The sequence below is a fragment of the Mixophyes fleayi genome, chromosome 12 (genome assembly GCF_038048845.1).
Source record: "Mixophyes fleayi isolate aMixFle1 chromosome 12, aMixFle1.hap1, whole genome shotgun sequence".
Taxonomy (NCBI): domain Eukaryota; kingdom Metazoa; phylum Chordata; class Amphibia; order Anura; family Limnodynastidae; genus Mixophyes; species Mixophyes fleayi.
Genome location: NC_134413.1, coordinates 79,505,313 through 79,524,378, shown reverse-complemented (window position 1 = coordinate 79,524,378; position 19,066 = coordinate 79,505,313). Strand labels below are relative to the sequence as shown.

General features: G+C 38.1%; 1 protein-coding gene across 1 annotated transcript in view; it reads left to right on the top strand.

Annotated features, from left to right (window-relative positions):
* The window catches only part of LOC142108390 (Fc receptor-like protein 5), a 40,198-nt gene that overhangs the window by 9,165 nt on the left and 11,967 nt on the right, over positions 1–19,066 (top strand). The window contains exons 5-7 of the mRNA XM_075192012.1: positions 97–357; positions 1,911–2,186; positions 4,104–4,394. Coding sequence (XP_075048113.1) covers positions 97–357; positions 1,911–2,186; positions 4,104–4,394 — 828 coding nt within the window. The remainder of the gene's footprint in view (positions 1–96; positions 358–1,910; positions 2,187–4,103; positions 4,395–19,066) is intronic.

Genomic DNA, 19,066 nt, shown 5'->3' with positions numbered 1-19,066 from the left:
TGACAGATCCAATTGTTGGTGTAGGTTGAATTTCTTTTTGAGATACATAACTATGTTTTGTAGTTTATATAATATATATGTTATTTCTATTTTCAGCCCCTGTCATCCTGCAAGCTCCCCCTTACATATATGAAGGTGACCCATTCACGCTGAGATGTCACAGTTGGTCTTTATACAAATATGAAATAGTGACATTTTTTCTAACAGATAATAAATATACACAGGCAGAAAAGCATGTTCTATATATTCCAAATGCAAACACAGCTATGACTGGGATATACCAATGTACAAAGAGATTAGACAAGTCATTGTCTTCTTATAGAACAGAAAAGGATGAGACGTTTATCTTGATCCAAGGTAAATATGGTCATTTCAGTAACTAAAATATTTACAGTCCATAAGAGTCAATAAGGTGCACAGTACAATGAATTTGGGCACCTCTAGTGCACATTTTTGCACATGTCTTTGTTTATTATTATTATCGTTTATTTATAAGGCGCCACAAAGTGTCCTCAGCGCCGTACATGACATATACAGAATGCAGTGATCCATAACACATAACATGAACTAAATGAATAAATATACAGATAAGACGTGGGCCCTTAGAGGACCAAGGTTTATCGGAAAGTGGATATCATCTCAAGCACGTGAGGAGTGGTTAGGTAAATCATGTCCGGCGTTGGGCAGATTCTGCACTTACTTTAGACAAAACTTGGCAGGCATGCTTATGGAGACCGGCCATATTTAGGTTTTTCAATAAAGGGGTTCATCTTTTGAGCTGGCGTCACATGATACAGTCCAGGGATATCAGAGACAGCTCGGATTACTTTGACTTATTGTGTGTCTGATTGATATTCTGTTTATCCAATGCTGTGTTGTAGTGTTAGACCTGAAGTTGACTCAGTAAATCTATAGATAGTCATATGAGGAGCCTTTAGAGTTAGTTCTACAGTAGAGGTCTGACTAGCTAACTAGAAATGTACAACAAATTTGCGAAACGCGTCAAATCTTACCCATTGCACTTCAATGAACTGTCACTCATTTTTAGTAATTCTCTGTGTAAGCAGTACTACAACACTGCCTGACAACTATTTTTAAATTTTTTCACATTTTACATAATTATTAATTCGGTTTTGATTTTTTTTTCCATTTTACAAGTTGTTATAACATTCACAGTCTTATCCTTGATAACATTTTGTGAATAATTTATAGTTCTGATATCAATTAGGGCATTGGAGAAAAACAAAGGAGAAAAGGCTGCAATCAACCAAAAGAGTTTATTAACATCAATTTATTAAAATAACTGATTGCACTCCTAATTGAGATAATGGAGATATACTTTTAGCCCTAGGCTGCTCCCCATCATTACAGGCAATCCGGATCACAAAGTGACTTGTGCCTCAGAGCTACACGTTTCAAGATATGAACCTCTTCCTAACATTTACATTTTAATATATATTTTTATTTACATATTTTATTGTTGTTAACATTGATTATTTAGTATGAATTTTGGAAAATATGGAGAAAAATAAATGATAATCTTCTTACATTTTTCATAATGTTCTGGCAATTCAAAAATGTAATATCCTCCACGGTGGGGATGGTGGACAATCAATACTTTTGCGCATATTCAGCAAACTAAGGTAGAAACAAGCAGGTAACAGCATTGGAACACAGACAGTGGTTTGAGATGACTTTTTACCTAGAATGTTGTACAACACGAGGGATAACAAAGTGGCTGCATGATGGGGAACATTAATGCAATCTACAGGTGGACATATACATTTGCGTACAACACACAACCATGCACAAAAGTACAATATTAATATGCATCTATGTGTAGCATTTACTTGCTGTAAATCACTCACATGTCACACCATACCCAGTCATTTTGTTATCATCACTTTCAGAACTTTTTTCTGATCCAGAAATAAGACATAATGGATCTTCAGTGGGTGGTGACCTGACTCTGACCTGTGTTACAAGACTTAATCCAGTGAAAGCTACTTTGGGACTACAATTTGCTTTCTACAGAAATTTGTGGATGTTGCAGGACTTCAGTGTATCTGATACATACAGAGTTCCGTCAGCTCAGCTGGAGGATTCTGGGAATTATACCTGTGATGTGAGAACTTACGGCTGCAGTGTGAGGAAGACGAGTAACATGTTATCTATTCAGATAGAAGGTGAGTGGAGAATTCTGCACTCATATGTCTGTACATCTCCCAACATTGTAGTGGACAAAATCAGGACACAATCATCTCATGCCTCTATCCACCCAGCCGCACCTACATTTATACAAGACCATACATCCATCTTGGAAGACTTTTGATGTTGCAAATCATGACTATTCCCTTAAATAACCATCAGAAAATATATTTTGAATATATGATTTTTAATTGATAATTTTAAGTGCACATAATAATCAGAAAACAGGTTTACATTCATAGTATTAATTGTAATGGTGTGGTTTACCCTGACAGGGTATCCAATCGATGGTGTACAGAATCAATAGTGAATTACGGGTATCAGAGAGTCAAGTACCCTTGGAGATTGTTGGACATTCTGCCTTACTTTTTTTAAACAAACACGTGGCCCAGGACGCATCTAAGTTAAATTGCTTATCCTGGAGGTAGTATGTAATTTTCTCCATACTTGTGCTACGCTGGAGATCATTTTTAGGAGGTAAAATGGACAAGGGTTCGGGTTGTTTCCAGTCTTTAGCAATCAAGGATTTTGTGGCTACTAATATATTGATACAAATTTCATGGTTTGATTGCTTACAGCCTGTGGTCAGGAAAGTAGAAAGGTCAATGGGTCTCTAGGTATTATTTGTTCTCTCCTATGTTAATAATGGAATGTACACTTTCCCAAAATGCAAAGATACTTGGGCAGTTCCACCATATATGATAGAGTGGTCCCCAAGTTCACCAACTGTTCACACTAGTAGTAACATTTTAGAGAGATTACCAAGGGTATAATGCCAACTATGACTAACCTTATATTCTGTTTCATGAAGAGAACATACTTTTATGGATAGAGGTTTTTAGGTAAATTTTATCAAGCGGAGTTAGATCACTTGGTATCTACTGGGAGGAGAGACATAAGAAAGTGTTCTTCTTGGAATCACTGAAAAACTAGAGCTATAAAGGAGGGTAATTTGCGCTGATTATCATGTAGAGGTGCCCAGTTTTTTGGTACATTGAGGTCATTTACACTCTTATTCCTGCTGGCACCTATAGTTTGAAGTGAACAGTGAAACGTCCTGGTGGAATCTCTGGATTATCCCATATATGGACAATAGGTGATATTGCAGAAAACAATTTAAATTTCACGAGCCCAATATATTTAAACAAGATATAAGAGAAGGGAGGGAATTAAGTTGGAATTGTCTGTTCCTGGCTAATCCCAATAAGGATGCAAGGAATTTTAGGTTAGTGAACTTAGTTTCAATATTCAGCTAGGCAGTAATATTATGGGTAACATACGTGTTTGGCTTAGATGTGAAACTAGATAATAGAATTTCACATCACGAAAGCTTTTTTTTTCCGGTACAACAAAGAGGTTCTTGGGGGTTTATAATTCTGTACAAATTTAAGAAAGGCTGATTGAACCTCCTTAAATATTGTATTTGGAACTTTAACCGTCAGGGTTCGGAAAATATACAACCAGTTATGTAGACTGGATACATCTGTTTCCCCTAGAGAACTAAGGTCATGGTAATACATAAATCTTTCACTTGTTACAATTAAACATTCTGAAACACATATTACTATTATTTTTTGAAAACATTTTTTTTTTTAATTATTGTTATTTTGTTCATGTAATTTACTCTCAGATGTTTGTTTGTCTCTCTTCTAGTAACTTCTTCTGTTATGTATGTAAATTAATAATGGATGAATGTAATGTCATTCTCAAAGTGGACTGAAGATTTGGGATCCAAGATCAGAATGTCATTCACAATATATGATTCTTAATTGGTACATCAATTTTTTTTTAATATTAATGACATTTTTTACCCTGTTATTAGGTTGTGTCTTAAATAATTCACCAATTTACAGCAATTTACAGTTGTAATATAGTTGTATATTTTCCTCTTTTAGAGCTGTTCTCATATCCAGAAATAAAAATGGATCTGGACACAATACATGAAGGTGATGACATGACCCTGACATGTGGCACAACTCTTACTCCTCTCAGAGACACCACAGAACTGGAATTTGCTTTCTACAGAGATGGACGGAATGTTCAGGAATTCAGTGTATCTGATACATACAGAGTTCCGTCAGCTCAGCTGGAGGATTCTGGGAATTATACCTGTGATGTGAGAACTTCCACCGACAGTGTGAGGAAGAGGAGTAACGTGTTGTATATACAAATACATATAAAACATGGTAAGTGTCTAATACTGGAGTTAGGAACATATATCCATAACAGCAGAAGATACATTGAGAGCGTAATATAGTGTAGTACTTGATGTACCAAATAATACCCTTATACACATATGCATTTAATTAAACTCAATGAAATATGATCTTATCTGATAATCACTTAATCATTGGATTCTCTATGAGGCCAATGCTTGCAGGACCAGACCTAGGAATAACACAGACGTCACCTCCATAGTGTAGTCATTTATATAAATGTTAATGATGATGTGATTAGAAACTTATTAATAGATAAAAAAATCCAAAGGCTTATCTCAATCAATGCTGCGTGGATATAGCATCACGTCCTGATTATTGCATCCAATAGTATGTCCATGGCACATCTGAAATTCTTTAGGGATATGTTGGATGCAAAAATATGATAATGTGATCTACCATGTAGATTTAAATCAGTTTACCGTAGGTTTTTTTTGTCATTTAAGCTTAATAACACCCTAAAGTATGTCAAAACCAATTGACTTGGATTGGCTTGGATAAGGATACCTTGAACTTCAGCCAGATTAAAAGTTAAGGGCTGTGCTTGTTTCGAGATAATTCTTTCATGCTCGGCCATAATAGTAAACACAACAATTGTTTACAGAGGTGCCCAGAAAACAGGTATCAAAAAAGTCCTTTCGTCAATGTTTCGTTAAAGTTTCGTTAAAAAAACGTTTTTGGATCTTCCACTATTTTTTCAGTCGTTATCTGTTATATTTAATGTCATAGTATGCAAACCTTATGAAGGTGCTTTTCCATGAAACATGAGTTCTTCTACTACAAATAACTATTGTTTGTTTGCAAGTTGTCCATTGTTGAGATTCTACTGCTCTATACCAACATCTGTGACCAAAGTGGACGCAGAATCCACAGTGAAGCAAAAAACTATAATTGCACTTAGTTTTGTAATGCTGAAATATAAAACAAGAATGTATAGCTATTGAGCAAGATGCACACTATATAAACATTCTGCAGCTACAGTGTAGAAGCTACCAAATAACTAACCCTTGTATGCTATGTTCCCTTAGAGGAAAGTTCCCCAGTGTCCATCCTGGTACGTGCCATAATCGGTATCTTAGTGGTCATACTTCTCATATGTATCCTTGTTTGGACATGCAGAAATAACTCAGCTTCATCACTTCCTTTATATGAAAATGCACACTTAACAAATACAACAGCAGGTAACTATTATTTCCTGTACTGTATCTGTGTTACTATCATCGTGAAGATACAAGCGCCCAAGTTTTGCAATGTGAAAATGCAAAAATCCACATCGAAGTATGAAATATGTCAGGGGAGACCTGAATGCCAATAGTCACTACTATTATTGTGTAATATATGTGCTGGGATTACAGTCTCCTGTGTAATGACTGAAACTGATATGCTGAATAATGTGTTATGTTCTAACACAGTGTAATGTATTTTAGGAGACTTGTGAATTATTGATATTCAGAGATAGGATACAGTGGGGTTTGAGATAATGGATCACTGTGATGAGAAGCGGAGAGTAACTTCAGGGAGGGTAATAAATGGATGGGTTGTGCATTCCTGCAATGTTGTGGCTGCACTTCCGACAACAGGGGTCTAATGGTGGGATGTTCGCAGTGAGGGCACGTTGTCCTCTGGTTAACAAAACCTTTAAACGAGCAGATTCCATCAGCAACATAAACAATCACAACTGCAGTAGAGATGTAAAATATGCTTCCATAGTTGTAAGTATCAGCTAATGCAGTGGATACAAGAAGTGTTATGGAAATGTATTTTGTGTATCAGTTGACGCTAATGCAGGAATATTGCTATTTTGAAGTCAGAGAATATTTTTGACCCATGATAGACAAATGGCAAATCTTTACTCAGGGAATGTTTAGCTCTCCCTTAACCCCTTGAGTGCTAGGAAGAAGTGGGACACCTCCTCTACATGACCCCCTAACTCCCACTTGTTCTCTGCATTTAAGGGGCTAAGAAAACCAACAGATCATTTCCCACCATGATCTGTATGTTCTCTGATTATGTCAGAAGAAAGGAACCTTTCCGGCAATAGAACGAGCTGGCACGTGCACACACACAGTCTATTAAAGCCAATGAGCAATGCCAGGGATGCCGGAGGCTATTTTGTAGCCTCTATCTCCTTATCTCCAGCACTTAGAAAACTGTGTGTATGCTCATTTGAAAGACAGAACTTTCCTATTTCCAATTATGCTTCCACAGTTTATTGTCTGCTTGTCAATTTTTTTATTATCATGAAATATATAAATATGTGATCAGCCCATAATAAATCAGGGGTGGGAAAAGCTGCAGTATTGAAGGAGTTAATCAGTAATTGATTGAGATATTCAATTTGAATTACTTGTGTTTTTCACTCAGCCTCGATAGCTAAGTAACTGTATGTAATCTTTTATCATAGATGGCAAAACTGTTCAAGAAACGTCATTAATGTCGGGGTAAGTTGGGTTTATTGGGGAAAAGGCTTTTCACATTTTACATAGAAAACTAAAGAAAAAAACAGAAAGGCGCACATCTCCTTTACCAAGTGAATTATACATCACAGATCAATCTTATTTAAAAGAAATTTATACTATATACTATTTTCATAGAAAAACATAAAAAACATATACCATAACAATTTATATACTAAAAAATAGTCCAAATATTTTTCAGAATAAAGCGTGGTTTGTTGTTCAAATAATATTACTGTATACCAACCATATGATTGAATTCAGGGTCAATCTTCATTAATTTGTTACACACACATGAAGAGGATTTATACAATATCTTCTCTTTGGATCCACTTTAGACTCTACCAGCTCACAGGAACGTTGTTTCATTGGAACTGAAGAACAAGATCATTTGTTTCCAGGGGTGAGTTGAAGAACTTGACTTACTCCAGCAGCAGCTTAGTCCTCTATCAGCTGCAGGTGCCTCTATTCTCTTAGAAGCCTGTTAGGATGTAGTTCCAGATAGAGTATCAATATAACACATATGTGACTCAATTGTGCCCAATGTAGAAAAAATAAATAAAACTACCCCTGGAAAACAGATAACCTTCTTCTTCAGATCCATGATATAGTACTGACTCTAGCCATTACTCAAAAGTGGCTATATAGTAAGTGTATACATTTATAAAAACCTACCATGTACATACGTCTACACCACATAGAGTGGAAACTTTTTTTAACTTGACTATTGTATTGTAAACCTCATCTAGGAAGATTCCTCTGTCACACATGCAGCGGTGAAGCCTACAGGAAGCCACTGACCAGATGACGTTGGACAATCCATCTCATGTTCTGTCACACTCTCCGCTCCTTTATGTGTGAGCTGAACCCACATCTTTCCTGTATCTACACTTCTGAATGTTTCTGCATCATGTGCTTGGAATACATTGTCACCCACAAGAGATGGTTAATAATGTAAAATATAGAGAGAGACACTTAGGATGGGAGACGACATTCTTATTACTGTCCTGTACCACATCACTTGGACCAGAGCCCCATCCTCTATAATGTTTTCAATAAATATAATTGTTTTATGTATTGTTTTTTAAATATGTTAGTGTAAAATGTATTTAAAAACAGGACACGGAAAGGGTGTTTATATTTAGGGAAATGTGCCTGGACATGTGGACCAAAATGTTATAATTTCCAATGGAGGAGTTGAAGTTAAATGACTTCTGTATCATTGTGACCACAACTTATATACAATCTCTACAGATTTAAGAGAAGAGGTAGATTTACATATGTTGTTTCTTGTCGTGCCGCTTACTTCAGTTAGGATCAGTGGCCAAGGCGGAAATATAGAAATGGTGGTATGGACAATGTAATGGGAATGTAGTGTTAATGATAGTGTTACAATGCAGGCAGTAGGAGAAGTGGTGGTATGACATATCCCCGTATACCCCAAATTCCACCACTGTATATACATATATATATATATATATATATATATATATATAGATATAGATATATATATATATATATATATATATATATATATATAGATATTATGTAAGAGACTGGAATGTGATAGCATTACAATGAAGGCGATTTTTATTGATGAAAACCAACTGAATACAATGGAACAACCATAATCAACTCATATTACAACAAATGTCCACCTATTTCCTAATTGGATACTGCCTGTATCAGCCATCTCAAGCTGAACTTCCTGCTGTGTTACTATTGACCCTGACATTAATATATTCCTCTTCCAAAGCCTCTTCTTCTTCTTCCACCAAGCCCTCATCTGGAGAATCCTTACAAATGTTATGCCAGGCATCTGGACAATACTTATGGGGGTGGCCAATTCTTCCACATAAATTGCATCTAACATTCACACAGGTAGCACTTACATGCCCAACCTTACCGCACAGATTACACTTAAGGATTGTGCAAATATTGGCCACATGACCAGACTTCCCACATTTAAAACATGTCCTGGGCTGACCCGCATAAAAACATACCCCTCTTTCACGTCCAATAAAGAAAGAATTTGGCAGATGGTGGGTTACATGGTTATACTGCCGCAGTTTTACCAAAACCCTCCGACCACCAGTCCAGACACCATCAGTATCTTTATTCTTTGTCAGGTCTGACACTAGATCACAATGTCTCCTGAGCCAGATCACAATGTCCTGGGGAGGCACTGCTTCATTCCAAAAAAATATTGTTACATTGACTGTGTCTGGCTTGGAGATTGAAATAAAACTAAACTTATTCCAACCTTCGGCATCCCTAAACTTGCTGAAATTTGCCTACAATCTATCCAGATCAGACATAAGTTTAAAACTCACATCGTACCCCTGTCTATCAGGTAGGTTTATTACTGCCAATATGTTTGCTAGTACAAACCCCATCTGGTGACACAATAACTCTCGTATGACATATCTTCTGTCTGGCAACTCCTCTCTGGTACCTTTGTTCCTGAATCTGACCACATTCCTCCTCCTAAAAGCCTGACCTGTATAGTTCATATTAGACCTAAGTGTTGGTGCCCCACGGCTCCATGCATTCCTAGGAGGAACCTGGCCAGATCCACTATTTGTATTATTTCCTTGTGTACTATTCTGTGTATGATCCAGTACAGATTGACTGCTCCCTGTTGTGGGTATATCTGCTGATACCTGAGACTGTCCCACTCCAGATAAAGGGGGGAAATTTAGTGTAGTATTCTCTACTGAGACTTCCATCTCATCTATATCCGTATTCTGATCCCCTGATTGCTCCACTGATTGTTTTCTTTTTGTGGAGGGTTCAACATTTCATATTAATTGTAAACCTTCCTCACATTCATTTACTACCACCTCTTGTAAACTACCATCTGTATATTCTATCTCATCGGTAGCAACACCATTATTGTCCACCATATTTTCAGCACTATCACTATGTATGCTAGGAGTCTCTTGTATACAATGCTCAGGTACTTCTCCTCTTTCCTGTGTCCCACTAGTTGCATCTCTCTTCTGGGATCCACTTTCCTGAGGTGTGCTGACATCTCCACTCAATGGTTGTTTAACAATGTCCCTCGGGACCAGAGGTGTTAGTACTTGATCTGTACTTTCTCTCTGCTGCTTTGCCACTGCCATCTGTCCCTTCTTGTACAAGTCTCCTTCCTTAAAGGAAAAACTGGCTTCCTGCAACACTGGTCTTTTCTGTAGCAGCTGCACATCATCTGGGAGGTCTTCAGACTCAGCTTCACATGAAGATCTGGACTCTGGCTCCATTTTCTATCTGTACCTCTTTATTTGCATCAAAATGCTCCTGATTTTTATATACTTCTCCAACAGGTCCCAGCTGCTCTAAGACAGAATCAATGTCTCTTACAACAATTGCAAGGTTTACTTTACTTTATGAATTTAGTTTACCATCATATAAAGCTTTTTTGCTTTTATTTGCAGCTTTTAGTTTATAGACATTTTCAATCTGCTTTTGTATTGTTAGCTTTGTATTCTTTAAAGCCTCCATTCTTTTTACAAGTACAGGGAGTTTATCTGCTAGGTGCAGCTCAGGTGCACGCTCTGCCCCTTTAAGATTCTGAGTCTGTCTTGAGATTTCTCCTTGGAGAATGTCTTCCCTTAGTAATATCCATTTTTCCTATATCACTGCTCTTTCCTGCCACATGTCTCTCAGTGACAGGTATACAACTTGTAACTGCTAGCACTGCTGCTCCTGTATGGTTTAAATCATCAGCTTGCGGCCTAGATCCTGGGTTTGTTGTAGCTGCAGCTTTACGCACTTTGCTTTAATGGCACCAAGGACTTCTCTGCAGATTGCAGCTTAGGGGGGTCCACTGACACAGGCTGTCACTTTATTAGTGTTCCCAAGGTCACCTCCACCTAACTGGGATCGAGGGCGACCTGGGTGCACCAGGCTGGTTACAAGTACTTGCTGTTGCAGGTTTTCTTGCATAGTCTGTCTTTCCAGAGATGTTCTCCTCTGTCTCTGGGGAGAGGGGCTGTTTGCACACCAGGTGAGTTTGCTGCACTTTGTTTGCCCTCCTGTGCTCTTTGCAGTTTGTGTTGTTTACTTTCCTTTGATTTATCCTGTATTTGTTGTATTTCTTCCTGACGCTGCTTCATTCCCTTTGTTTGAAGCTGTTGCATTTGCTGTTGCATTTGTTTGCTGCTAGTTTGACTTTCCAAACCTTTGTCTTGTTTAGTAATTACATTTACTTTTGTGCCACATTCTCTTTCTTTCCTTCATCTTTTCCTTTTTCCACAATCACTGCACTTGTACTGGTAACATTCACATTACCTGGCTGAGAAATAACTTGAGGTTTTGAAAGCACAGCTGTTTGGGCCTGTGAGTTTTCTCCCAGAACAGGCCCAGAGGCCTGGGACTTGCCTGGGGAGTTTCCCAGCCCAGGGTGGCCCAGCCCTGGTCTTGCACCAGATATCAGACAAGCACTAACTACACTTACTCCCAGGAGCTAGAGGGAGGAGCTACAATGAAGACAGTAGGAGAAGTGTCGGTATGACACACCCCCTGTCATGTGCAAGCTAAATTTTATGCATAGAAATCTGCAAATATGTGTTTGTAAATTAATTCCTAGAATTAGCGTGACATGGCTCAGAGGAGCTGTTTAAATCAATGTGTTTGTTTATGTTAAACTACCCAGAGGGGGCTGGTAGATAATAGTCTAGATCCATTGTAGCACTTTGTATCATTTGTGGCAGGTCGCAAATGTGAAGGCCTTTGAAAATCTCTTTCAAGACGGTGAAATCTAATGCCCGTCTGGGAAGCCTCAGACATGCCGACTGCAGAGACAGGGTTATATATCAATGACAAAATGAAGCTGAATAGGGTCACAGGAAAATATCATATCCTTTTCTCCAATATCATACTTACCAGGGGCATGTGTGGTCTGCAGAGGAAGGGGAACTTATGGCCTGTTGTGTGGAGGTAAAATCATGTTTGTAGCCATACTGGTAATAAGTCGGGACAGGTTATTTAAAACCTGACTTAGGAGCTGTGTCCAGAGGGCTCATAAAACCCTAATTTTCATTCACACAGACCTTAGTTCTGACATCACAGAAAGGGGGGGGGGGCTGTGGGCCCTGCAGCTTGGTTTTAAAACTGCACTGTGACTCTAAGGAATTGTTCACTTTTGGGAGTCAATCTGACATTGAAGAGTGTCCCATTTTCCTGCTTCTCCCAGCACCGGAAAGTTGATTATGCCTGAGTTATCAATTCTGTGTTTTATGCAAACCGTATGCAAACCGTTGCATTATATTTGTATGTCATTTTATTAACTGTTTTATCTTAAGCATTGTGGATGTATTTTCCATATTAAATTCCACTTAATAAGTTCAAGTCTCTGTGTTCTTGCAAATTCACGCGTCCGTTTGGTCAAAACTCTACCTAATTAAAAACCGGGGAGAACATTGTGGTCGCTGTTGACAGTGAGTAAAGTAAATTGTGCTAGATTAGTTCTAAGGGAGATCCGAAAGCTCCCTAACTAAGAGTGTCAGCTCTTCATAAAAAAAACCTTGGTGGTGGCATAGTTGGCAAAGCTAGTGTATGGCACCGATAGGGAAGGATTTAATCATTTCAGACAGACCAGGTGGTTGTTTTTAGTTAACCCTTTGTCACACACACGTCACACAGGCTAAGGTGAGTGCTGTTCGTGACACCCCTGTATAACCCTTATATATATATATATATATATTATGATACCCATGTGTGCTGTGTGATATGTGCAGGAGAGAAATTACAAGAATACATTATTTACACCTATTCAGTTTTCTTTATGTGACAACTATGGTACTAGGTATAATATGTGAAATAAATACTGTTTTTAGAAGTTTCCCATTGTCAGATCGCCCAGACTTTTCGGTTCATCTTAAAATGGACAACGCTTTTCTGGAAGAAGAGTAACTCCTTTACTGTATTTTGTAATATATTTAGCCATGCAATTATAACCTGAATTACCCAATAACAACAATTAAGTTTGTTCACAGGGTGTGCGATATATAATACTATAAAATACTAGCTTATAATACTGGTATCAGCCCTGTGTGCTGACCAAACCGGCAGCTAGGTATCATTATACACTAATTGTCCACCTTGTTATAGTGATAATTATCTCAGGATGGCTAATGATGATTGTAGCATTTATAGCGGATGAGGTTGTTCATGCTAATAAAAATAAATAATTAAACAGACATCTGACTGGATCACTTATAAATAACTTATGGTATAAATTTATTGAAAAGAAATAGCGCAGGGCGCTAATTTATATAATGCAAATGTATTTATTTTTGATATTGTGTGTATGTTGGTAAAGGAAATATCTTTATTTCTGAGACCAGGAGAAGAAATTCGTTTATTTTAACTTTGCTGGAGGAAATGCATTATTTCTGATGTATATATCTGATACAATAAGTCTTTGTTGAGGAAATATTTTGTGTATCGTGATGTAGGAAAAAGACTTGTTTGGGGGTTTGTAACTTTCTTTGGGAATGTGAATTCTGCATCTGTCTGAAGAAAGGACCCATGTTAATCTCATCTTAATTAGACTTTTTGATGTGTGATGGTCCAGCATCTGAAGACACAGGAAGGTTTAATTAGACTTGATACTAGATTGCCTGCGTCTAAAGCAAGATGCAGGAAATCACAGAAAAAGGATATCAGAGATAAGTGTAAATATTGTTAGCTTTGCATTGCATGCAAATCCATGTTTCGGCAAACAAATTGCATCCTGATTCTAAAAATAGCTCAGACCTCAGGGGGCTGGTTTACCGTATGACGCTGTGTCCAAATCTATATAAAAAACACTGTCTGTATTGAAAATTGTTCTTCTTGTTCCATCTAACCTACTCCCTGGTACCTTCAACCAGTGTGAGTAAATAAACATCACTTGCTTCAAAGACTTTCTTGAAAACTTCTCTACCCCTGTGACCTACAGATTAGACCTAAAATCTAATCCATTCCCGGCTGTTTCTGAGGTTTGGACCCAGCATACAGTACCAACCCTCTGCATGCTACCCAGCAGCCCTGGTCAGTGTGATAGGCCAGAGGGGATCCATCCACAGCAACCCTGATCCATTGGAAGAGGTCAGGAGTACCAGCCCAGGTACACCAATAATGGTGTATACTCGCAGCATCAGTTACCCAGAAGAAACCCGGTACTGGATGCCGGTAAGGAGTCCTGTGGTGGCAGTATTTGTAAGCCCCTCCTACTGTGCATTTGGGATAACGAAAGGGAACGGTGGCAAAGTAAGCCCAACTGGTTCCCGGCAACAACAGTGTGGCATATGCAGTCCATCTTGACTTAAGACAGTTTAGCCCTCCCTCCCTTAAAATTTTTGCAAACAGCCCCAGGGTTAGCGAAGGTAGGAAACCAGCAGCAAGGGATCCCCCACTCTCACCATAATTAGCTCAGTCAGGGAACGACCGGTACTGCTGCTAAAGGTTACCAGCACTGCACTGCGAAGGAGCTCTGCTAAACATTCCTGGACAGTGGCAATCTGGGAAATTAATGTATGGAAGCCCTCAAGTGGCAATGTTGTCATCCATGTTGTTCCTTTATAACGGACAAGGAGCACATTAACACCCTGTCCATTGTGCCTAAAAAGTACTTAAAAATAAATAGATTGGCCCACAATAATCTCATTAAATTATTATTAAAAGAATGTGGGCTACTTCAATATAAGAATGTCATAAAAAAATAAATACAAATGTGCACAATTTTAAAGTTTGAGAAAAAGTAAATTAGATTATTATGCACTGTGACAGACCCGGGCCTTATATTGAGAATATCCTGCCAACCCGGTCTGTCCTCAGTGGGCCAACTGAACAAGCATGGCCCACTCTGTTATTAAATGCCGCCCAGTGGCCAGATCTCTTATTGCTGTGGTGTCCAGAGAGGGAGGGGACAGGCAGCTCACAGGAAGTGGGAATCAGCTGTGGACCCTGTGACATCAAAAAGTAGTGGAACGGGTTAAAAAGAGGAGGGTCAGGACCTTATCTGAAATCAGGAGGGGGTCTCTCCCTGTTTGCTAACTATTGTTCTAGCAAGTCTGCAACACAGTCCGAATGGCACCATCACCGCAGGGGGGAGACCACTGATTTCATGCACTATTTCCACCCCTGTTACCACCCAAACTCTCCACACCACCAATCAGAAGAGGACAATGAGTGGGGGGTTGTGGAAGGGATAAAAGGTGAGTTGTTGGAGAATCTTGAGAGAGTGAGGACTTGGACTGTTGGAGAGTAACCGGATTCTCGCAGGGCCTTAAAGGAATGCTTAAGGCAGGAGCTTCTTGACAGAGATCGGACAGTGTACCTCTAGGACTGATTCTGTTACTACTCCATCGGGAGACACTCGCAGATTCTGGGGAATTGGTGAGCCTACATCGGTAGGGAGACTATACCCAGGGTCCCACCAAGCTGGTGGAGAGTTGGTCGAGCGGCTGGGATCAGCAAGATACACAGACCCACCTTAAGGATCAGAAACCGTGGCCCACTTGGATTGTCAGCTGTGGATTTTATTACCAGGAGTTTGGGCCTGCTAGGACTCTGTGCTTGGAGGTAACCCGCTGGGGACTTTGTTGGGGAGTTTTTACTTGCACTGGTGATTTTCTGACACTTGATATATTTGGTGGGGGAACAAGTTTCTCCTTGGGGAGCACTGTTGTATTTTACTAAGTGTGTACACTTTGTTTAATAAAAGGGATTATTATTTCTTTCCTGTCTCCTTACCTGTGTGACCTGTGAGCCTAGAGGACAGGGTATCTAGTGAGCTTTGGTTCTAACCCCGGTGTCCTCACATGCACCATACGTGAAATTGATTTATGAAATAAAAAACAAAATACGAGTGTCCATTTAATATCACATCTATTGTTCAGTATCAAAGCATTGTAAAGAAACTCATAGGATTACACAGATGCATGTAAATACTAGAGATGCTCAGGCTCGGTTCCCCGAGAACCGAACACACACAAACTTAGCAGATCCGAGTACTGAGCTGAGGCGGCTCAGTTCTTCTGCGCGCCCTCGAATTGAAAATGAGGCAGAACGTCATAGTTACATCGTCGGATCTCGGATCTCCCAAACTTTGGATTCTATAAGTATTGCCCTCCATGGCGATCTAGCGCTATTTCACAAAGGGACAGAGCAGGGGTAGCACAGTTCTTGGCAGTCTCTAGTGCAGTTGGGCAGCGTCATTGGTAGAAAAGAAAGAGTAGGGGTAGCAGTGTTCTTCAAAGTTTCCAGTGACATTCAAGAGAGCTCCATTGCTCCATTGCTAATTGTCATTGCTGAAATATAAATAATAGGGCTGGCAGTCTTATGGGTAAATGCATTAACCTCCGAATTCTTGAACTCCCGCGTCTTCAGCTCTTAATTTAAAGCGGCGCTGCCTTGTAAAGGGAAGTTTCCCTTTACAAGTGTTATACAAGTAACATACAAAGAGGAGAGCTCCACTGCTCCATTGCTAATTGTCATTGCTGAAATACAAATAATAGGTCTGGCAAGCTTGGTCTTCTAAATTTGCAGTCTCTGTTTGAAAGTGTATGAAATAATATTGTGATCTGTGAGGTGGTCATAATTGACTGCAAATGACTTGAAATTAGTGTTATTGAGGTTAATAATAATGTAGGGGGAAAAAAGCAAAAATATGTGATTTTAGCAATAAAAATAAGGATTTTAAAAAAAAAAATCAGGATCCAAAGCCAAAACCAAAACCAAAACATGAAGAAATACATTTATTAGAGTTTCTCTGGTATGTTTCCATGACGTTTCTGCACAAAGATTGTAGAACTTTGAAATAGTAACAGGTAGCGCAGTGGTCTCATTAGAAAAAAAACTGAAGACCGCTAATTTTCCAGCAATATACTGTGGGCACGGAACAGGAAGGAAATGGGTGTAACCTCTATTTACTTTTTTCTCTAAATTTAATTATTCTACATATACTGGTCATTGCCACCATGTCCTTCATCGTGTTCCTTGCAGCAATGTGTAAGTAGAAATATTGTTACCAATTTAATTACAAGGACAGTGGGCAGGAAAGTAATTCCTATCAACAATTTTTAAAACTACAGATATTTCTTAAACATGCAAAAATCCAGGAGTGAAATTAGATTAGGTTTTAGTGCAATACAGTGATTGGGGGGTATTCAATTGTTAGCAAGATATTTATTTTTTTCCGCCATGTTAAAAAAAAAAAAAAATCTCCCTCGGGTTTTAGCCGGCAATAGTGACCATTTTCAGTTAGCGCAGCGGAAAAAACTCGTGCAATTCATTTGAAAAAAATGGAACGCTGCCCCCGCGCATTAAAAATTGTGTTTGAGAGATTTTAGGGGAGTTTTAATGCTGTCACGTATAACAGAAAAAAAAAGTTTTGCATACATTTCCATACATTAGATTGCAATAAACATTGATAATATCTACATTACAGTATTTTCTTTAGCATATTTTTTTGTTGAACTATTTTTTACCATACAATCATCTATACCATGTCAAAACACATTGCTACATTCATATTTGTACCAAAAACATACCTAAATTTAATTAATTTGTGATTTATTTTTTTTATTTCAATATTTTTTCATAAGAAAATCAACTTACACAAGCTAGACATTAGTGATCAACATAAGTTTAACTTTTTTTAACATTTTTACTCGATTTCAAATACTTTTCAGAGGTTTTTTTATTTTTAACACACCCCAAGGAGGATCGAGATAAAACAGCATATTTTCCTGTTTTACCAGCCACGTTAAAAAACAATTGAATAGCTTTTAATGCGGCTGCCTCTCACACACCCTGTACTTTCAATAGACCTTAAACTGCAACACGAGAGGACCGTTTCATGAAAAAAACGTAGCAATAAAAATGGAATTGAATTGCGGGTAAAGTTAACCCACTCAAGAATAATAAAAAACAGCGTTAAAATTACTTAAAACGCTCAAAAAAACCAACTCGCTGACAATTGAATACCCCCCATTGGGTCTGAGCTAAATAAATTAATAGCAACATATAAGTTACTGACATAATTAAAATCTCTACATATGTTACAAAACTAATTACCTATTATGCAAATTAGTCAGTAGAAGGTTTTCATGGCAGATGAGAAATTATGTTGCAAAATAAAGTCCTAGCAATTTTACCTTGATACCCCCTGTAGCTAGTATGTGGTGGTCCCTCTCTAAGACTTTTACACCCCTATTTTCTGAGGTTCCCAGAAAAGAACTGTGAGACAAATAATAATAGCACTTTTGTTGAGCCCTAAGGTAGATGTATGGACACACTCACCCTAACAGTACAGTTGAATGCTGGCTTCAGATAATTGGGTGGTTGGAGATCCCATGTCATTTGGGTGGTTAGGAGAATTGCCCATTTAATGTTTGCAAGTCAATCCAATCAGCACCTGCAAATTACTCTACTAGCAAAAAGGATGAAAGGAGAAAGATTGATCATTATTTCATCTACTACTGCAGTACTGGGGTTCTTTTTTTTAGGAAAAAATTATGCAAAGACCAATCATGTCCTAAAACTCTGAGCAATTGATCAGATATCAGCTGTTATCAGTGTAAGAACTGAAGATAAATTATAGATAGCTTATAACTTATAGCTTGCTATGAAATATATTGTCAAAGAATGCATTTCAACATTCAGAACACAATTTAGAATATTTGCTATAATTAAGAACCAACAAAGGTGCAAGTTTAGTATGTACTATAAAATCAAATCTGACTATGTATTTCATTAGATAGAAAATACAGTTCTTATTATATGTTATTATCTATTTTTTTTAAATAAGATAGGCATTTTTGGTGCCCATGTGCAGTACAAACATGCGTACATTTAAATTAATTTTATTTAACTGGTATATTTATTTGTGTTTCCATATAATTATAAATCATATGTTAATGCAAGTAATTAATTAACAACCTTCATGTGTTTATGACACATGAGTACAGAAACTACAGTCAATCCACATGTCTCTGCTATCTCTACGCTACACCTACACTATCAAGAGACATAAGTATAGACACTTGCTATGCCTGACATCTGCCTGGGGCAAATATTCCTGTTTTTCAGCCAGATGCCTCATCAGAAGCGTCCAACTAAACATAGGTAGTAAATATGACACTCCCATTAGGTTTTGTTGGGCTCCTTCTCTCCTTCACTTCACTTGTGCAATCC